The sequence below is a fragment of the Prunus persica genome, chromosome G3 (genome assembly GCF_000346465.2).
Source record: "Prunus persica cultivar Lovell chromosome G3, Prunus_persica_NCBIv2, whole genome shotgun sequence".
Classification (NCBI taxonomy): domain Eukaryota; kingdom Viridiplantae; phylum Streptophyta; class Magnoliopsida; order Rosales; family Rosaceae; genus Prunus; species Prunus persica.
This window is the reverse complement of record NC_034011.1, coordinates 9275908-9297418: the sequence shown is the minus strand read 5'-3', so window position 1 is coordinate 9297418 and position 21511 is coordinate 9275908. Positions and strand designations below refer to the sequence as shown.

Genomic DNA, 21511 nt, shown 5'->3' with positions numbered 1-21511 from the left:
TTGATTTTGTTGGTGGTAGGTTTCCGAAAGAGAAAACGAAGAAGCATTTCCAGAAATGGCAGGGAGATTGAGCAGTGTGGCTTCCAAGATCATGGGCGGAAACGGAGTCGTCTCCCGTTCCGTCGCTTCGTCTCTTCGTCTCCGCGCCGGCATGGGCCTTCCTGTCGGCAAACACATCGTCCCCAACAGACCCCTTCACGTAAACGACGAGCTCGTCTGGGACAACGGCACGCCGTTTCCCGAACCCTGTATTGATCGCATCGCCGACACCGTAGGTAAGTACGAAGCTTTGGCTTGGCTCTGTGGGGGTTTGAGCTTCTTTGCTTCTTTGGGTTTGTTGGCCGTGTGGAACGACAAGGCGTCTAAGATCCCATTTGCTCCAAAAGTGTACCCATACGACAATCTTCGAGTGGAGCTCGGTGGAGAACCGTAGGTACATCCAGCGGTTTCTGATTGTAATTGTGTGTTTCAGATTTGTTTTTGATTTCTGTGTTTGATATGCTGGTTCTAAATAATGCCTGTAACTGAAACTGAGATATTTGGCCTGTTTCATGATCTTCAAAACAAATTGCAAGTCTTGGTTCATTTATATAAACTTCTTTTGATTTTCATGTTAAGATGCAATTTTTCATGTTTTGTTCAATTGGGTTTCTATTTCATATGTGATATGTACCAATTGTGGGTCATGATCATTTGTGAACCTTTTTTTCGTTTTTTTGGTTCTAGAGCTCAAATTAAAGGGATAAAGGTAGTATAACACTTTGAGTAACACTGAACAAGGTGATCTGAGAAATGCAATTGGGCTGTTCAAAGTTTGTTTGATCTGGCATAGTATGTTTCTGAGAGTAGGGAATTCGGTCAAACCGATGACATCTTAAATTCAGATTTTCACATGGTTTGTGTGGTAAAGAGAAGCATAAACTGTGCTTGAATGGGGACTGTAATCTTGAATACTTTATGGACCCTTCATTTTCTAAAATGGGGACTGTAATCTTGAATACTTTATGGACCACCACCCCCCCCCAAACCTGAATGTAATGCAAATATGTAATTTGCAGAAAAAAGTTTTAATTGGCCCTGGACATTGAGTTAATTGGTATAGAACAAGTTTTTTGTCCTTTCACTTAGCTGTTTGAACTGATGTGAAAGAAGAGTCACTTCCAACATTTTAACTGGTTGAAGTTTTCTGTTATTGCTTAAGTGGCAGTTATAAGACTAGGGCATGGCAATCGTCAAAAGAACGAGAAAATTAACGGGAAACAAAACAATCTCAACAACTGTGTCCACAAAACATATAACTCTCAGTTTATTTCAATTGTTGTGATGGAAATTCCTGTAATGTGTTTTAAATTGTACTTATGGAGAAATGCCAGAACTATGCAACATTTTTCCTCAAATTGCCTGCTGTTAACAATTATGTTGTACTTCTGTCCTTATTAGAACGGAAGTTTTAGTTTCATTCAAGGACAGGGCAAGGTTACCTTGATGTGCAGTCCAAACATTAGATCAAACCAGGAATGGAGAGAGAAATTCACCGCTTCATACTTCCTTAATAAGGAGGTTGTGTCATGTGATTCATACTATTGGTTATTACTGATGTTTTTTTGCCTTTAGAAATTCCTCTAAGTTCATATGAAGTTGATGTGTTCTTTGGAAGGTTTTATACATGACATCACCTACAATTTAGGCGCATCCCCTTGATTATGTGGCAAATGGAGCTGCTGCAACCACATCATTTTGAACATTTTTGTGCTATGTTTTTGGTAGAAGTAGTTTGTAAGCATACTTTATTGTTCCATGATCTGTTTCTTATTTGGATACTAGTTATTTTATCATAGAGTCACTGCTACAGGTGAGTAATTCATTGGTGAAATAGGTGTTGAGATAATGAGAAAATTGAGAAAGAGTGAATTGGCTGAATGGTAATGTGATTGGTCGTCTGCATAATTTGTTTGCACTGTTATCAGTCAGAAGCAGGAATCTCTCCATTAGACGCACACTTGCACACAGACATAAGTTGATGTTTCTGATAGTGTATTAGGCTTCATATTCATTAGTTTATTACTCTCTCTTTTCCTAATCCAGTAGGTCATTCCATGTAATTAACTATTACTGTCTCTCTTTTCCTGTAAATTGAGCGTGCAAGCATATGATTTGAACATTTGCTTGTTACTGATGTTCTTTTTTTCTTTTTCTTATATGTAAGTAGTTCCCATGTATAATTTATTGTTCTAAGATCAATTTTTATTTGTGCACTGGTTCTCCGTCTTCTTAAATGGATTAAGATCAATTTACTTGTTTAGTGCTTCCAGGGCATTGGTCAAAAGTGAGTAGAGATTGATGAGAAAAATTGAGATATAGTTGAGTGAACGGGTACTTGAATAGGAATGTGAATTGTCCTCAGCAGAATTGTTTGCTTTGTTATGAGTCTGATGCAGGAGAATCATAATCCATTAGAAGAAGACACACTTGCTCACAACTTTACACCAGCGCACAATCTCCTCAACTATTTTCAACATCATTTTCAAACATTGGAATTTGAAATAACTCAATTTCACTCCCTTGATAAATTGATTTTTATTTTCCCTGAATAAGAATGGACATGAAAAATTCCCGACAAATCCCTTTCGCGAGAGAAATGCAAGATTAGCCGTGGAAGGTTAGAAATTTGTTAAGATATAGGGTGATTTTGGCACTCCAAAACCACCCTTAAATTCCCTCGTGCACTCTTTTGCGTGTTTGTAGATCAAATTTAAATTGTGCATTTTAATCGTTTCTTTGTTTTCATCAGGGTTTCTCTTAGATTTTGAAACCTAAAACAGAACAGGGAAAAAGCCATCGCAATTGTCATATGGCAGGCCATGGTCAATTCCAAGGGGATAGCTTTCTTCATTCAAATAGTTTTGGATGAGAAATCAATGAAGCACAAGTTTAAGAACATAAAAAATAATATAAAAAAAGGAACACACAATTATATTATCACAATTAATTCATCTTGATAATCAGTCTAATGACAGAATTATATTATCACAGTTTTTAAACGTACAAGTAAGTGTTAAAATTGAAAGACCGTTATTTCTTATCCAAAAAAAAAAGAAAGAAAAAAAGACCGTTATTACCATGCAATTTAGTTAAAAATTCGGGATAATAAATTGAAATTAACTCAATTTTTTATTTATTTATGGATTAGAAAGTATAGAAAATTAGTTAAATACCCATTTCTAGACATAAAACTATAAGAATACCCTATACTATTTAATGTATATAAACACACCCAAAATAAACCCAAAAATCAATAGCTGTATATTTTTTAATTTAATTATTAAGATGAAATACCTTTATTACCTTTTTAACATAAAATTGGAATTCCTAATAAACACCATATCAGAACTCACGACCTCCAGTCTCTTATCTTCATCTTCAACCCCAATTTTCAGTTTTTGTTCTTCCACCTCAGTTTTGACGATGAAATCCTAAGCTCTGTTCTCAAATATATATATATATATATATATATATATCTCTCTCTCTCTAAAAAAGAATAAGAATGATGACGTCATAGGATTCTGATTGTGTAAGGTAACTATTTCTTCTAATTCTACTTAATTCGTCTTTTGAATATAGGAAAACTAGGAGACCCCTTTCCAAGCCCGTGAATCAAAACTTGTAGCCATCTCAATTCAGGAAACATCAAGCAGTAATGCTTTGGAAGATGGAGTTGACGAAGGCTCTGCCTTCAAGCATGTTAGTCCAAATGGCACGACAAAAGCTAAAGTCAGAGGCACTGGCACTAGCAATCCATTAGATGCTGGATCTGTGAAATATTTGGAGGATTTGCCAACAAGAGCAAATGAACAATGACTTGGCGGATTCAGGGGATGAAATGGCTCATGGTGCATTGGTGACTTGGCTCAGTAGAAATCCTATTCGATTTGCGATCTTCGATTTTGAGGTATTTGATTTTTTTAAATTTGAATTCATATTTGATTTTATTGTAGTTTGATTTGGGTGATTTCATGTTCGATTAATTAAGTTGCTGGTTAAGTTTTCATAATTTTTGCAGTTTTGGAGTTTAAATTTGAAATGTAGATCTCATTCTTCTTGATTTTATATGTTTATTTTTGTTATTGTTGATTTGGAGATAAGCTATTGGATTTTCTGATTTCGTTCTAATTTGTATTTAGATATTCGTTTGAGTTTTAAATTGTGATTTTAATTTCTTTTTGTTTATAATTTGGATTGATTTCAGATTTGGTTTGGTTGTGGATTTGCTTTTGTGTTTGGTTTGAGTTGTGGTTACAAATTTGTGATATTTGATTCGGTTATCATATTAATTGAGGTATTTTTTTTCAATTGAATCTGAGTATATTCGTGTTTTTTCTGTTTATGCACTATTGATTTTTGAGTCTACTATAATTGGTTGTTAGGTAGTAGTGTTATTACCTTATATTGGAACTTTACATACATGAATTAGAAATAGGATTTCATAGGAAACAAGCAGTGTTATTACTTTATACTGGAACTTTATAGTGGTAGACATACATTAGAAATAGGATTTTATATGAAACTAGCAGTGTTATTACCCTATACTAGAACTTTACAAGGGGTAGACATGCATTAGAAATAGAATTTCAGATGAATCTAGTAATGTTATTACCCTATACTGGAACGTTACAAGGAGTAGACATGCATTATAAATAGGATTTCAAAAGAATCTAGTAGTGTTATTACCCTATATTGGAACTTTACAATGGTAGACATGCATTAGAAATTGGATTTCATAGGAAACAAGCAATGTTATTACCCTGTATTGGAACTTTATAGTGGTAGACATGCATTCAAAATAGGATTTCATTGGAAACAAGCAGTGTTATTACCCTATATTGGATCTTTACGGTGGTAGACATGCATTCGAAATAGGATTTCAGAGGAAACGATCAGTGTTATTACCCCATACTGGAACTTTACAGCCATTAATCAACATGAAAGTAAACTAGCAATGTTAACAATGAGTATATGACTAAATATTTCTTTCTTTTTTGAGTTGCTGAAAGCCGACCATTTTATAGTCCTATGCAATCAGTTCAATAATGAAAATCCAATATAGTTTCAAGATTTTGTCCTAGATTCGAATAAAAAATACTGTTATTACCCTAGACTGAAACTTTACAGTGGTACATATGCATTAAAAATAGGATTTTATAGGAAACTAAGAGTGTTATTACCTTAGATTGGAACTTTATAGTGGTCGACATGCATTAGAAATAGAATTCCATAGGAAACAAGCAGTGTTATTACCTTATACTGGAACTTTACAACAATTAATCAACATGACAGTAAAGTGTTAAGAATCTGTATTTGACTAAATATCTCTTTCTTTTTTGAGCTGCTGAAAACTGACTATTTTATAATCATATGCAGTTAGTCCAATAGTGAAAATCCAATATAGTTTCAAGATCTTGTCTTGGATTCGAATCTAAAATACTGTTATTACCATAGACTGTAACTTTATAGCAATTAGTCAACATTACAATAAAGGTTTGGTTTTTAAATGTCTTACCTCTGAAGCCTTTTCTTGTTGAAATTGTTCTCTGAAATTTTATCTTTGTTTTGTAGGTGGAGGTTAGTATGTGGTGTTAGTTTTTGAAAGTAGATCAAGTTTGGTGGTAATTATGGAGTTTCAGTTTGCATAAATGATGAAGATGGTGAAATGAAGAGACGTTTTGCAGAGATGGTTTAATGAAGATGCATGCTTGAAGTTATGGTTTTCGAGACAGTTTTATGTTGTAATAAAATGTTTGGACTTTTTGTAACCAAAAAAAAAAAAAAAAAGTTTGGGTGTTTTTATAAAATTGGGCTGGGCTTGTTTTGGGTGTTTTTTGAGTTTTTTTTTTTTTTTTCTATTGGGCATCAGTGGCAGTCCTGTAATTTATAGGAACTTCAACACAAATTTCTTATATAGTAAATGGATATTTTTAGTGTGTTTCTAAAGTGCATTCCATGTAGGTTTTTTTTTATAATTTCAGCTCCTATTTTGGATATATTAGTGAAGCTCCCTAGAAAGTAAAGCTGGATTAACAATTTTTAGATAAAATGGATAAAGATAAGGTTTTAAGTTAATAAAGATGGTCAATGTCACTGATTTCCAGTCCATTCGGCAAAGCTGAAAAAGAGAAAAAACGACTTAAAGGGAGTAGCGACCAAAAAAAAAATAAAAATTTGTAAAAAGATTTAAATTACAAATAAAATAGAAAGAAAAATGTATTGTATTGGTGCTATAATTACAGCCTGTAATACTTACTGATCAGAGTAGCTTCAGATTTACGACGCTATTTCAAATTTTGGCATCCCTAAACCCTAAATGGTCAATAGGACTTGGCGCATCCATGCACCAGGTTCATCGCAGAATTTTCGTAGATTTTGACGGGTTGGGAATTTTCTTTCAACCTTCTGAGTACGTTTTTAGGTTATCTTATTCAATGGTGTAGAATTTACCTATGAAATTTTAGTGAAATCTAACAGCCAATAAGATCTGGCGAATCCATGCACCAGGTCCACCTTAGAATTTTTGGTGGAGGTGAATCTATCATTTTCAGTCTTGTATTTTTCTTTTTTCAAAAGAGGGTACAATTATAAGCCCGACACAATTGTTCTATACTACATCAGTTTTCAGTTCAACGGGAAATTATTATCTGCAAATCAAATATAATATATGGTTCGAGTCCTCATGCCCATCAGTTATTACTATCATGTCATAGAAATGGGAAAGCTAAGAAAAGTTTTGAGTAGATGAAGAATCGAACAGCTTGGCTACCTTCCATGTGTCTCATTTTTAATGGACCAGTGCTTAATCAAATATCGTACGACATGTCGTCTTCATTTGGCGGGTTCTTGGTTTAGGGTTGTGTCAGTTGAAAATGGTTCAAACTGGAAATTGATTTTGACTTTTCACCTGTGCTTGCAAAGCCTCAAGCTTTCTAGTTCGAGAATGGTGTGGGTCTCATTTGGACAGACCAAATGCATTAAGAATAAGGTGGAAAGCCTCAAGCTTTTTGTTCGAGAATAGTGTGGGTCTTATTTATCAGATTCGGCATTTTCAGATATCTTATTTATTGAAGTCGGATTTTTTTGAAAATATTCGGACCAAAATCGGTTGAAATTAGATTTTCCAATCTGACTTACACTTCTAATTCTAGGGTTTAATATATATCTATATATATAAAGCAAAAGGCAGAAAATGGTGAAACATTCAAAATACCAGAAAATACCCTTGGATAATGCAAACATTAAGAATTGAAATTATTAATTAAATGAGGATAATATGGTAAATTCACACTTTTCATATTAAAAAAATAAAAATAAAAAGAATAATCAGATAATGGATCATATTTTTATGGACCACAACTACACATTATCTTTTTTAATTCTAAAATAAATTTAAAGTTTAAAAAAAAAAAAAAAAACCTCTCGCAGGTGCGGAAGCGCGTGCAGAGAGGCTAGTATATATAAAGCAAAAGGTAGAGAATGGTGAAACATTTAAAATATCAGAAAACGCCCTTAGTTAATTCAAACATTAAGAATTGAAATTATTACTTAAATGAGGATAATATGGTAAATTCACACTTTTTCCTATTAAAAAAAATTAAAATTAAAAGAAAAATCAGATAATAGATCCTATTTTTATGGAACACAACCCATTATCTTTTTTAATTCTAAAATAATTTTAATTAAAAAAAAAGACTCTTGCAAGCACGGAAGCGCGTATAGAGAGGTTAGTTAGAAATAAAAGAGAGTTTCTTAATAGTCTAAGTGGTGTATGTGCAAAATTCTTTGATAATCATTATATGACTGAATTTCAAATTTTTTAAGGTGTGGGAAATTACCAACATGTAACGACCCATCGCAAATTTTTGCATTTAATTATTTAATTTCAAATACGCGATGATCATTTTTCCTTTAGGGTTAGAATCTTTCAATTTTAGTAGCCCTTTTCTTAGAGTATAGCGGCGGAGTTTATAAACGTATGAGTACTTAATATTTTGGCTAAAAGTCACTTTTGGTCTCTGTAGTTTGGCACTTCAACCATTTTTGACCTTGTAGTTTCAATTCCGTCAATTTTGACCCTGTAGTTTCGTATTTGTAGCAATTCAAGGACAATTTAATATTCCTGTCAATTTCTTTGACGATGCAAGGGGCAATTTCGTCAACCCAAAATCATTGAGCATAAAAGCTTGTCTGAAACTCCCCTAATTTCATATTAGGGCTTGAAACTGGTCATTTGGGTTTAGGGTTCTTCAAAAATTGGGATTAGTGGTTGAATTTTGAGTCCTAATATAAAATGGGGAGAATTTCAGACGAGCTTTTACGCTTAAGGATTTTGGGTTGACGAAATTGCCCCTTACATCGTTAAAGAAATTGACAAGAATACTAACATGTCCTTGAATTGCTACAAATATAAAACTACAATGGCAAAATTGACGGAATTGAAACTATAGGGTCAAAAGTGATTGAAGTACCAAACTATAGGGACCAAAAGTGACTTTTTGCTTAATATTTTTAAGTGTTCAAATTGAAAAGACCCGTATTACCATGCCATTTAGTGAAAAATTCACGATACTAAAGTTTTTTTAGAGGAAAATTCAAGATACTAAAATGAAATTGACCTAATTTGTTTTCTTTTTAACGAATTAGTTTTAGATAAAATGGATAATGTTTAAATTCATGAATACAATAGCGACAAAATCTAAAAATATTTAAATTACAAATAAGTTCACAGCTGTAATACTGATGAGAGTAGCTTACTTCAAATTTGACTTCAAAAAAGAGGAAAATAATATATTTTATTCTATTATTAATTACACCGCAATAAATGGCCGCGGCGAAAAGGAAAAAATGACCGTTGGAAAGTTATATATACCCAATTTCCCAACGCAACCAGGAAAGGGAAACTTGGATTTCGAAAAACCCCAACAGCGTCAAGAATACGCAGATCTTTCGTAAAGCCTAAAGGGTTTCTTTCAATTCCAACTCTCTTCTTCATATCATCATCATCATCGTCGACTTGTTCGTTCATCAATCGATCTGCTTCCCCTGCTTCTTCTACAACCCACAAGTTCTGCTCTTGTTCTCCGTCGTCTCTTTTGTTCTGCTCTTCTTCTACAATCCAGAATCTTTGTATCTTCTTCACTTTTGAACAAAGTGTACAAAAGCAATGGCGGGTCTCAAGAGAAAAAGAGCAACCCCTGATGAGATAATAGTTGTAGACGATTCTGCAGATGATGCAGATCATTACTTGACAATTTCACTAAGTGGCTGCGAGTGGGTTCGAGGGCCGATGCTCGGCCAAGGCGGATTTGGGTCAGTTTATTTGGGTTTCGTGAAAAAACCCAGGTTGTGTTTGAAGGGTGTGCCGAGGATTGTGGCCGTGAAATCGACATTGGCCTCTCAGGCGCATGATCTGATGGGGGAAGATATTCTTCTTTACATTTTTCGTCACTGCCCTTTTGTTATCAACTGCTATGGAGAGGATGAGACGATTGGCGCTGATGGCCGTCATTTATTCAATGTGTTCTTGGAGTACGCGGATGGAGGAACAATGGCGGATTTGATTGAGAAATCAAGGGGTTTTGGGTTGCGTGAATTCCAAGTCAGAAAGTATACTGAGTCGATTTTGAAAGGGATTAAGTACATCCACGAAAGGGGTTTTGTGCATTGTGATCTCAAGCCTGAGAATATTCTGCTTGTGTCTGATACCGCTGGTTCCTCTGGTGGTGCTCGTTTTGTGCCGAAAATCGGAGACTTGGGGCTCACAAAGAAGGCAAATCAGAAGTGGGAGAAGCCTTCCTTTGGAGGCACACCAATGTATTTGTCTCCAGAAGCTGTGGTTTATGGAATTCAACAGCAGCCTTCTGATATTTGGGCGTTAGGTTGTGTTGTGCTGCAAATGTTAACTGGGAGGCATCCATGGGATTTCACACCTGGCGCCGTATTTGACGTTCGGGGCCTGTTAACTGCCCTGCTTGCTTCAAGAATTCCCGCCATTCCTGGTTGGTTATCAAAGGAGGCTAAAGATTTCTTGCAATGTTGCTTTATGTGGAACACTTCAGAGAGGTTTACTGCTGCCATGCTCTTGAACCACCCATTTGTGACTAAACTGGATAATGGGGTTGGAGAGGTTAAACCAATTGAGCAAGTGTCTTCTGCAGTGGCTTCCTCTGTTCTGGATTGTCCTAGCTTCATACCCCTTGGAAGTTGGAAGTCTGAAGATGCAGAGGAGATGGCTCAAGAAAATGTTGGTTTTTCTGAGCAGGAGATTCTTCCTCTGAAGCTCATGTCAAGGCATGTGGTTCCAAGCCCAAAACCATCAACTTTTGCTATAATTGGTGCAGCTTAGCTTAGCTTTAATGTTTACATATGAAACTCAATTGTATTTTATGAAAGCCTTTTTCATGAACTGGTGTAAATTGTAATACATTATTCTATTGATTTTTTGTACCTAATATAGAGCAAATAATACAAACATGCCACTTTGATCTCTATTTCCTGTCATGAACTGGCAAGTTTGGTCTCTCTCTCTCTCTCTCTCTCTCTCTCTCTCTCTCTCTCTCTCTCTCTCTCACACACACACACACAGACACACAGACACACAGACACACACACACTCTGAAAGTTGAAGTAGGGCTACATTTCTGCATGTAATTCTCTCACTTCCAAGCCCTCTTTCACTGTTTTATGCTGTTAGGCTTTAATCTCTGTATCTTCTTCGCAATTGTTGTTTTAGTTCTTTGTTTTGATCATTTGGTACAATGAAATTCTCATTTTTCGTTGGGTCATATATTATATCGCTGTCTGTATGAAAGAAACATAGCATATCATTGTTTCTTTAGCAGTAATTATTCTTAAGAACAAAATAAAAATCATAGGCTTCTTTCAGTCCGATTTAAATCAGCCAGTTGTGGATTCTGGAACAATATGATATCAGGGTTCTATAAATAAGAATAGCTGTTTGCACAGATGTGACTAGGGCGTGGCATTCGTCCAAACAATGAGAAAATTGAAACTGGAAACGAAAAACATCTCAAAAAATGAGTCCACAAACATATAACTTTGAGTTCGTATCATTTGTTGTGGTGGAAATTCCTGTATGTAGCTTTTTCTCAAAACCCTGCTCTTAACAATTAGGTTGCATTTCTGCTCTTATTAGAATGGAGGTTTTAGTTACATTACCTAAAATTTAGGCTCATCCCCTTGATTATGGAGCATTTATGTAGAAGTAGTTTGTAGGCATAATTTATTTGTGGAAAATGCTAGGGAGACCAACTTTAGATACCAACTTGTGTACCAACTCTCTAATAGAGTGTGGGACTCATTGTATTGGTGGGCTCCACCTCTATTAGAGAGTTGGTACACAAGTTGGTATCTAAAGTTGGTCTCCCTAGCATGACCCTTTATTTGTAGACTAGTTCTTTTATCCATAGAGTCACTGCTCCAGGGGACTAATTCTAGGCCATACAATATTCCTACACTATTTTTTCCCTTTTCATCCACTCTAAAACATCATTCCTTATCTTCTGCCCAACTCTCACCCATCATCAAAGTTAGCTTGTATGTTGGAAAGTAAATAAATACTATTTGTTTTGCCTTTTCCCATGCATGGTGATTTAGATTGCTTGCCCTAGTTTTTAGTCTTTACATATGTCATTGAGGCCCTTCCTCCCATCTCACTTCTTACGGGAAGTCCCAACAAATAAAGAAGTTGAGCTCAAGTACTGCAAGACAGAGGAGCAAATCGCAGATATCTTCATTAAGGCACTTCCAAGACCAAAATTTGAACCGCTACAAAGCATGTTCGGAGTAATACAAATGTGCATTAAGGAGGAGTGTTAAAATTAATGCACACTTGTGTCTTGAATAATATAGAATAATCTAAAAAAATTGAGAGAAGTTGACAAGTTAAAATCACTAGAAATATCCTACCAATTATATATTGTATTTTAACTAGAGAAATCTAGAATTAAAAGACAACTCGTGGCTGAAAATAACTTTGGAAAAGTCAGTAGTTGAGTGATAAAGAATGAAAAATGTGGAGAAAGTAACCAACCATTGTAAGATCCCACATCAACCAACGGAGATAGGGTGATGTGCCTTATATGTGTACACCTGCATCCATCTAGCACGAGGCCTTTTGGGAGCTCACTGGCTTCAGAGTCGTAAGAACTCTGAAGTTAAGCGAGTTGGGGGCTAGAGCAATCCCAGGATGGGTGACCCATTGGGAAGTTGCTCGTGAGCTCCCAAAAATAAAACCGTGAGGGCCAGAGAGGGGGGCCCAAAGCGGACAATATCGTGCTACGGTGGAGCCGATCCCGGGGTGTGACAGTTTGGTATCAGAGCCACTCTGCCGTGTGGTACGAGTGTGCCGACGAGGACGTCGGGCCCTTAAGGGGGGTGGATTGTAAGATCCCACATCAACCAACGGAGAGAGGGTGATGTGCCTTATATGTGCACACCCGCATCCATCTAGCACGATGCCTTTTGGGAAGCGAGTTGGGGGCTAGAGCAATCCCAAGATGGGTGACCCACTGGGAAGTTGCTCGTGAGCTTCCAGAAACAAAACCGTGAGGGTCAGAGAGGGGGGGCCCAAAGCGGACAATATCGTGCTACGGCGGAATTGATCCCGGGATGTGACAACCATTGTGGCAAATGTGACAGATATAAAAACAAGGGATGCGTTGCTAGATTAACATCCATTGCTGTCTGTTCCAAGAGCCGCGGGTACAACTGTGAAAGGCAAAGTCCATCTGTAGCATTAGCTTCGGCAATCTCAGCCGCTCTGAACTTGCCATTAACTCTTTCTGGGGTCGTTTGGTACGGCGGACTGTCATGGACTGGACTAAATCCTGGGACTGTTTTGGATTAGCTCGGACTGGACTAAGCTGGATTAAGTACTGACCTATGTTTGGTGCTGCGTCGGACTAAGAAGCTGGATTGTGAAAATAGTGAAGACCTATGTTTGGAGTTGTGTCGGAGTAAAAAATAATTATTTTAATAATTAATTTTAATTATAAATAAATAAAATTCTAATATTTACTTTTAATTAAGGATGACCTTAAAATAAATAATAATAAAACAAATAAATTTTAATATTTTTTAAAAGCCAAACTATCTTATCCTTTCTTCATTTTTTCCTTTTTTCTCCTTTTCTTCTACCTTTCCTTCCCAGCCCGTCCTTTTTTTTTTTTTTTTTCCCTTTCCTATCTTCCTGTTCTCCTGTTCTCTTCCCAGCCCGTCCTCATTTTTTTGTGGTCTCCACCAAGCAGCGCATCAAAACCTGTAATCCAAGATGAGCAATTTGGCAACAACAGCAAGATGGCTCCATTTTTTCCAGCATTGCCGTCTTCATTGTCTGCGCTCAATGGATGGTGCGTTCGAATGAAAACGATCTAAGCCGACTCAACACAAATCAAGCGGATTCTAGACATCCCCAAAACATCATCAGTAAGTAAGGAAGCTACCCAAATAGGAGCAGTATCATAATTACACAAACCCATATTTTTTTCTTCTTTTCTTTTCTTCCTTTTTCCTTCTTTCTTCTCTCTGTTTCTGGTTTCATTATTTTTTGCTTTTCTTTTTTTCTTTGGAACTACTACGAATTGGACTCAGATGGCGAAAAGAGATGGTTTTGGGTTCAGCTAGTTGCTGGGGTGCAAAGAGAGATCGTTCTGAGAAGAAATCCAGGGTAGAGCGATGAGCGTTGGGTTTCATTGATTGGATCTGTGGTGGGGTTTTGATTCAAGCGATAAGGAAGTCGGACTCGCGTGTTCAAAATAGCGAGCGTCCTATTTTGCGAACCCAATTTTGGGCTCACTATATTAGCTGTGCGAGTCCGGGCTTTTTTTAACTATTGGACTATATAATCTCATTTAAGATAATCCCCTCCCTTACCAAACATGGGTTTCAAGTATTGTTTAATCCAATCCAGTCCAGTGAGGCATAGTGAAGCATACCAAACATGGCCTCTATGTCTTTGTTTCTTGACGACGACAAAACAGAATTCTATGATGGTAATAAAACATCTTTAACTAAGGAAATGGATCAAGTTTTTTTCAATTATCAAAGAGAACATTTAATGAAGTACTAGTAAAAATTAAATTGCATAATTTGAAAAACAAAAATATCATGAATAATTTACCATCAATAACGCGACTTATTTTCTTTTAAGGTAAATGAATAATTTATTAAAACCAAAGAATCAAGGACAAAAGTGTCACCAGGTAACAAAATGAATAATTTATTCAGTTTCTAATGCATTAGTGAAAAATAAATTAATTCTGAAATCTAATAAAAGACTCTCAAGCCACTGTGATTACAGCTGGAATAAATAAATAAAATTTAAAAATGTATAAAGCCTTGAAAGAATACGACAGTTTAGTATTAGTAGTTCCAAACCAAAGCATCATGCAATCAAATAACAAGATTTGCAACGGTAACAAACCAGAACCTGGGCTTAGGGCTACCATATGGGCCACGTGAAGAATGCCAACTCAGCATCATTCCCTTCCTATGCTATATATATGCGCATCCCCCTAGTCAAAATTCCACACTTCACTTCGTTTGATCGAGACTTGGCATTTGATTTAGGGTTCTCATCTCTGTAGCCCTAAACTTTTTTTATTTTTCTGTTTCTCTTCTCTTTGTTTGATCAATTAGTTTCTATGGCGCCTAATAATATTCCTATGGGTTTCAAGTTTCGTCCAAGTGATGAAGAATTGTTGGGATATTATCTTCTTAACAAGGTTCGTGGCTCATCGTTTAAGTATGAAAATGTTATTCCGGAATTTGATCTTTACGGTCGAATAGAGCCGTGGGATGTATGGAACCAATTTGGCGGAAACAAATTAGAAGATGGTGACGACCTTTATTTCTTCACCAAATTGAAGAGCTCGAGTGCCAAGAATACCCGCATGGCTCGCACCATAGGATCTGGGTCATGGAAAGCTGAGAATTCTGGAAAAAAGGTCCCTGATCCAAAGGATAAGAAGAACGATTTAGGTATGTGGAAAAGGTTACATTATGAAAACCCTAAATCGGATCAAAACGGTTGCTGGATCATGCACGAGTACAGCCTTCGCCCTTCGTTGGTGAAGCCCAAACCAAACTCAACTCATCGGTTTGTGGTCTGCCGGATTCGAAAGAACCACATGAGGAAGAGAAAGTTTACGTCGACAGCTGCAAAAGAAACTCATGGCATTCCATCTCTACAATCTCAAAATAAGAAGCAGAGGCAACAAGAGACTAGCTTTGACGAATATTTAATTGGAAACTCCACTCCCATGTCTCAGGCTATCGGAGGAGGGCCCACTGAGACTCAATCTCCGCAAGACTGCCCTTTTTTTGCATACCCAATAACCATGGTTGATGATGCCATCCAATTTCATGGTGATGTTCTAATGGGAGGTTTCTCACCTTTGGTGGACAGCGCACAATCATTCACGGAACAAGCAGACTTCGGATCATATAACCAAGAGAGGACAGAATGTATTATTGAATTTGATGAGACTCATGCTACTCAACAAGGCCTCACTGACAACAATATTGGAGCTGCGGCAACAGAAGAAACAGACTGTCAATTTGGTAGTGAAAACAGCCAGCCCGATAATGTCGACTTCTCGATTGATTATGGTTGGCTCCACCACTTGATCCAGGTTGATGATGATGATGTTACTACAGCCACACCATCGGGATCACAAAGCATCCACCAGTCTGCAGTTAATGATGAAGAGAGGCCAGCATATGATCCATCCTCCCAATCACTCACCACTGAGTCTGCACTTGAATTTGGGATGTCATCAGAAAATCAAACTGGTGCTCAACTTGGAGTTGGTACTGAAAGTGCTCAAGTCAATGCGTCAGAGTTCCAGGTTCACAATGAAGATATGCTCGATTTCCTGAACACTGCTACTTTTGATCAACTGGTGGACTTGTTCCAGTTTCCTGATGATGATGATGATGATGAAGTGCAAGCTTTCACCACAGAGTCATCGGTTATGGGAATAATGGGGTAGTGAGATGTGGAACATGTAGATTTAGCAGTTAATTTCCACATTTGTGAGATCAATGTAACTCTGTTTTTTGCTACATGGATATATATATATTAGAAATTCTGACTCAGATTCTTCCTGCAGTGATATGAATTAGAATTTCATTTCCCAAGCTCTAGCCTTTTGCCTACCCTTAATTCTTTTTCCTAGATATTTTTGTTAGAAATGGAAAGAATAATTTAAGAAAGCCTAACCAGAAAATTTAAGCTTCAATCAGTTTTCATGACAACTTTTGACCAAATTAAACTTCCATTCAGCAAACAAGTGATAACTTTTAACACTAGAACACTTCTAACATGTTACATACATGCATTCATTTGATAAAGACAAATTGATGCCGGCCTACAGTTCTCCAAATGGTTATGATCATGAACCACATTTACAATAGATCAAACAAACCAGTCCATGCATGTAAGTAAATTGTTTACTTGATAAGTTGGTAAACATTCATTGAGCAGTGATACTCAACAAACTACTTTCAAATATGATGAGAAATAGTAATGCATGTAAGAGAATGCAAGTTATAAATGATTCTGCTGATTCCTTTTCTTTAGGTTTACTCTCGAGGGTCTTCAGGTCCTTCATATTCATAAAACTCAATGACTCGCCCATCATATGCCTGTCAAAGAAAAGGCTGCCAATTTGAAAATCTAGGATATGGGAAAGCTTTTGGTAACTAGGGTTGAACTTGATCCCTTTAAGATTACCTACTTGAGTTCTGCAAATTCCCTATCTAAGCGCGCACTTTCGCAGCTTCTTGTTGGTAGTACTGAGATTTACATCCATAAATCAACATCTCATTAAAAATATATTCAAAATCAGTAAACACTGCTTTACTAGTTATGATGCATGCATTAAAAATTCATTCTTAATTAGTGCTTTACCAATTATATATGTAATATATAATAGTATAAATTAGGGCTCCTATATATAAAGCAATTCCACCAACTAATATATTAACTTCTTACCAAGCCATTCAACTAAAAGCTCTAGCTTTACCGGTATTTTTTGTTGTAACACGAATGAACAGAACAACTCAATTTATATGGCTCACCCAAATTCCAGGATTGATATTGGAAATGATTATGATGATGAGGACTAAAGAGATCCAAAAATATACAAGGAAAACAAGACTTGTCTTAGTCATGGATTGGTTTTGTTAATCAAGATGTTCAATATTCACACCCTTAGAGGAGAAAGTATATGATAATGAAATCCAGAGACCAGAAAGAAGTAATCTCAATTTTAAAATCATTCCAAACTTATGAACTTTTCTGTCAAGTATCTGTCATCAAGGTAAATAATACCTGAGTACTAGCTTCGGAAACAGATCCGGTGCGCATGCCTTCTTGTACCTCTCAATTGTTGCTTTAACACTACTAGGTACCACAAAAGAATGGCATCTATTGCTACATAGATATACATATACACCTAATTAGACATTTGGTCCAACCAATTAATATGCATGAGACTAGTAGTGCTCAAGGAAGAACACCAAGTTAAATATGTACCAAATCCTCTAAGTGGGCTACATCTGTAGCATTGCTTAAACATATCAAATACTTAAATAATCTCCAGAAATAGTCTGAAAAGTTTTCAGATAATGCATTCAAACTCAAAAGCGAAGTGCATTAAGATGAACTTTAATAGACAAAGACTTCGTTTTGGAGTGAAAACTTTCTAAAATATGACCTTGTAATTTCTCTGAATCATTATGATATTTTGAACCTAATAAAAAGGCTTACCTAGCAAAGGATTGTTTCTATTTCTGTGGCTTATTTCATCAAACTTTCAACAACAAGGCTTACCTCACTAGTTTCTTCCTAAAGAGAGACTTACCTCACTAGTTTCTTCCCAAAGTAATGGATTATGGATAGATGCATACAGACAGACACACAGAGAGAAATATTCATATATAAAATTCTCTCAAAAAAATAAAATCAGAATATAAAATTGAATATATTATTATGAAAACACAACCTAAGATTTCACTTTATCCTATGCCTCTGATACCTTAAAATCCTCGACCTTGTGATTGGTTGCCTGTGCCACGATGGCGCAGCTCCTCAATATTACAGGGCATAACTCTTGCCACTCATTACACAAGGGACATTGGCCTCAAGTTTACCTTATTACCCACCTCTAGTAATTCATAAAACAATTAAAAATTCTGGTTTATTTATACTCTAAACAAGTGAGAGTAAATATATTAATATAAAATTTGGTCTTTTCTGTCTGAAACTCTGAGAACATCAAAAGCCGTCTATTTTATTGTTTCTGCTAACTTATATCTCTCCCACACTAAAAACTTGCACAAATATATGAAATATCTATGTGCAAGATCTTGAGCAAATGCAAAGCCCATTCTCCAACGCCCAGCGGTGACATATTCATGATGACCCGCTTGAGCTATGATCTCATATATACTCTCTTTCACTTCAACAGCAATAATTTGGAAAAATAATTCATAAAAGAATTTACCTTTGTGATAAAACCCAGGTAGGAAACCAGAAAGGTTAAAATTTAAGGGTTACCCACTAAAAGATTTTGGGCAAATTGATTACCCAATGTAGTTCCTAATGAACCCTAATTTGGTTATGTGGAATATTGCACGAAAAGAAAGTGATATTTGGGAAATTTTAGAGGGGTTAGGGGAAAGAAACTCTTCTGGGTATGAGTGGTTGTGATCTGATTTGGGTGTACAAGGGAGATTGTAAGATATTTCAAGCAAAACCCATCCGGGTGTATTGGAACCCTAATATGTGCTTTTTTTTAGAGAAGGTCTTGTCATTTTTATTTTATATATTGAATTCTACTTTTACTTTCCTGATGTCTATAACTGACGAAGTGTCAAGGAGATTGGAGGTTGGGCTAATGGGAGCATGACAGCTTGTGTGTTGTAGGCCTTCTTAGCCTCATAGATGACATAGAGTCATGCAGAGAAAGAAAGAGGGGAGAGAGAGAGAGAGAGAGAGAGAGAGAGAGAGAGAGAGAGAGAGAGAGAGGGGAAACAGAAAATTAACAATGGAGGGAGGTAAGGAGCTGATTTCAGAGGCCTGCATACATTCCCAAAACCACTACTTGTGGCTATTTACATCCATGATATGCTTCTTTTCCTATCTATTAGACCAGATCTATGTTTACACCAAACCAAGAGCTAAGAAAATGATCATAAACAGAAAAGAAAAATAAATAAGAATACCCATTAAAAGCATACACAAGGAAAAAAAAACAGAAGATAAGAAAGACAAGTGAATCTTATAATTAAGTTAGGGTGATAGAGAGAGAAAGAACTCAATCTCAAGTCAACTGAGTACCATTACAATGATTATGTTTTCCTGCTTAAATCCACCCAAAAATCTTGAACCACCAACAAATTTTGCAAAGAAAAAACTTTTAAGAGGAACTTAAAAGCAATACCTGTTATTGTTGGCATACTCATGAAGAGAAGACTATGAGAGCAACCTCTGCATCACAGAGTAGAGAGAGTTCATAGGCCATCTTGAGCAACCCATTGCGCTTTTTGCAGAAGGCGACTTGACGGTTTGTGGTGTTTTCGATCTGCTTGACCTCGATCTTTCCCCAACCCAATTTTCTTTGGGGAGAGTCCAGAGACATGGATTTGTTTTCATAGGCCATAGTTGCATTCTGAATCAAGCACAAAGAGATCAATCAAGGAGCTAATTAATTACTTAAAGACCCAGTACTTGAGTTACTCTCTATCTGCTTGATCATGAACAAAAAAGTTGAAGCAAGAAACATATGAAATGAAAATTTGGTGCAATACTACTACTACAACAACAACTAGCTAGCTCTTAGCTCTAGCTAGGTAGCTAGCTAGTTAAGCTCATGGATGATGATAATTAAGGACAGAAACAGAGGTTTCTACCTTTTGGGTTTTCTTAGCTCTTTTTCTTTCTCACAAATCTAGCTAAATGGGAAATGGGAGTCACTCATTTGTTGATTCAGACTCTATCAACCATTCATTTTATTAATTATTCAATTATCAAATGTATTTTCTTACCTGTGAAAGACGAGAGAGAGAGAGAGAGAGAGAGAGAGAGAGAGAGAGAGAGAGAGAGAAGAGGTACTTTCTGAAAGCGATTATTAATTTTCTTACCTGCTGTGAATGAGGAAACTTTTTTCCCATTTATTTTTTTTAAAATTTTTATTTTCTCTGACTTTTTAAATTTATTTAATGACATGAAGAATTGTTATTTTTAATGTAAAGCATATAGGTCGAACCTCACTACTGTTGGGTATAACTCTATCTTTATTTACTATTATTATTTTTTGTAAATATCACGAGGTGTCCTCATATTTGAAGGGTGGGATTAATCTCTGCTCAAGATTCTGCTTGCTCCTGGCTACAAAATGCTTTCAATGGGTTTCGAACCCCCGCCAACAGGTATAACTTTATCTTTTATTTGTTGTTATTTCTAATAGTTATATACCCATTCTTAGCACTAGTGATATAAATAAACCCTACATTATTTAATTTCTATAAACAAACCCAAAATAAACTCAAAAAAGACAACTTGCCATGTTGAGTTTAATTTTGATTATTAAATTACTTTGATGTCATATTGAGTGTTTTCAGTTTTTCTTATGAGGTTATAGGGTTGACCTTGTTTTAAGAAATCAATGACAGTTTTGTAATTTATAGGATGTTCGAAGCCTCTTTGTTATGTTGTAAATGGGCTTTAGGTATGTTTCCAAAGTCCATTTCATGTAGAGTTTTTTTAATAATTTGAGTCCCTATACCGGTTATAATAGTGAAACTCCCTTATTTTAATTAGTTTCTAAATATGACATGCTTAATATATGCTTAATATAGAACTTTATCAAAACGTTGCAATACACCCTTTTATCTCATTTCTTCATGTGGATTTTTGTTATCATAGAGTCTAAAAGTCATTGTGAGATTGAGTTGAAATATAGCAAATTATTAAATTGAACCTTGATTTATGCCATCATTCTCGACACTACAAGAGGACCTTGCCGTGTAAAACGATATGCCTCATTTTGACAGATCATACATGGAGACGTATAGGGTGGGAATGATGTAAGTTTTGGCAAGCTCTACCATATTTTCATAGAAAACCACGACTTGATTTTCAAATTGGAAGAGGAAGATGATTCAATGACACAAATATTTTCCAATAGTAAATACGAGTGAAAATGACTAATACATGTATAAAACTAAGAGGACGAGGTAATGTTCGAGAAATTATCATATGTGACCGTAACATGACGTGATCACATTCTAACGTGATGTTATTAATTTGCCAAAAGATTACATGTAATGTTAATACTTGTTTTAAAATCAATAAGGTAAACTTTTGGTATGTTTTCTTTTGTCTCTTGTACATATTTTACTGTATGGTGATGCCATATATCATCAACCTTTATTAAAA

General features: G+C 35.9%; 3 protein-coding genes across 3 annotated transcripts; all 3 read left to right on the top strand.

Moving 5' to 3' along the window:
• Positions 7-617, top strand: LOC18783971 (NADH dehydrogenase [ubiquinone] 1 beta subcomplex subunit 8, mitochondrial). Its single transcript, XM_007215092.2, has one exon. The coding sequence runs from the start codon at positions 56-58 to the stop codon at positions 431-433; it is 378 nt and encodes a 125-aa protein (XP_007215154.1). The 5' UTR covers positions 7-55; the 3' UTR covers positions 434-617.
• Positions 8806-10590, top strand: LOC18782822 (mitogen-activated protein kinase kinase kinase YODA). The gene has a single exon (XM_007217276.2). The coding sequence runs from the start codon at positions 9209-9211 to the stop codon at positions 10388-10390; it is 1182 nt and encodes a 393-aa protein (XP_007217338.1). The 5' UTR covers positions 8806-9208; the 3' UTR covers positions 10391-10590.
• LOC18783289 lies at positions 14304-16795 on the top strand. The gene has a single exon (XM_020561133.1). It carries the CDS (start codon positions 14709-14711, stop codon positions 16056-16058), a length of 1350 nt encoding a protein of 449 aa, XP_020416722.1. The 5' UTR covers positions 14304-14708; the 3' UTR covers positions 16059-16795.

Coding starts and splice junctions, on each gene's coding strand:
- LOC18783289 (XM_020561133.1), top strand. CDS start 14,709: ATGGCGCCTAATAATATTCCTATGGGTTTCAAGTTTCGTCCAAGTGAT.
- LOC18783971 (XM_007215092.2), top strand. CDS start 56: ATGGCAGGGAGATTGAGCAGTGTGGCTTCCAAGATCATGGGCGGAAAC.
- LOC18782822 (XM_007217276.2), top strand. CDS start 9,209: ATGGCGGGTCTCAAGAGAAAAAGAGCAACCCCTGATGAGATAATAGTT.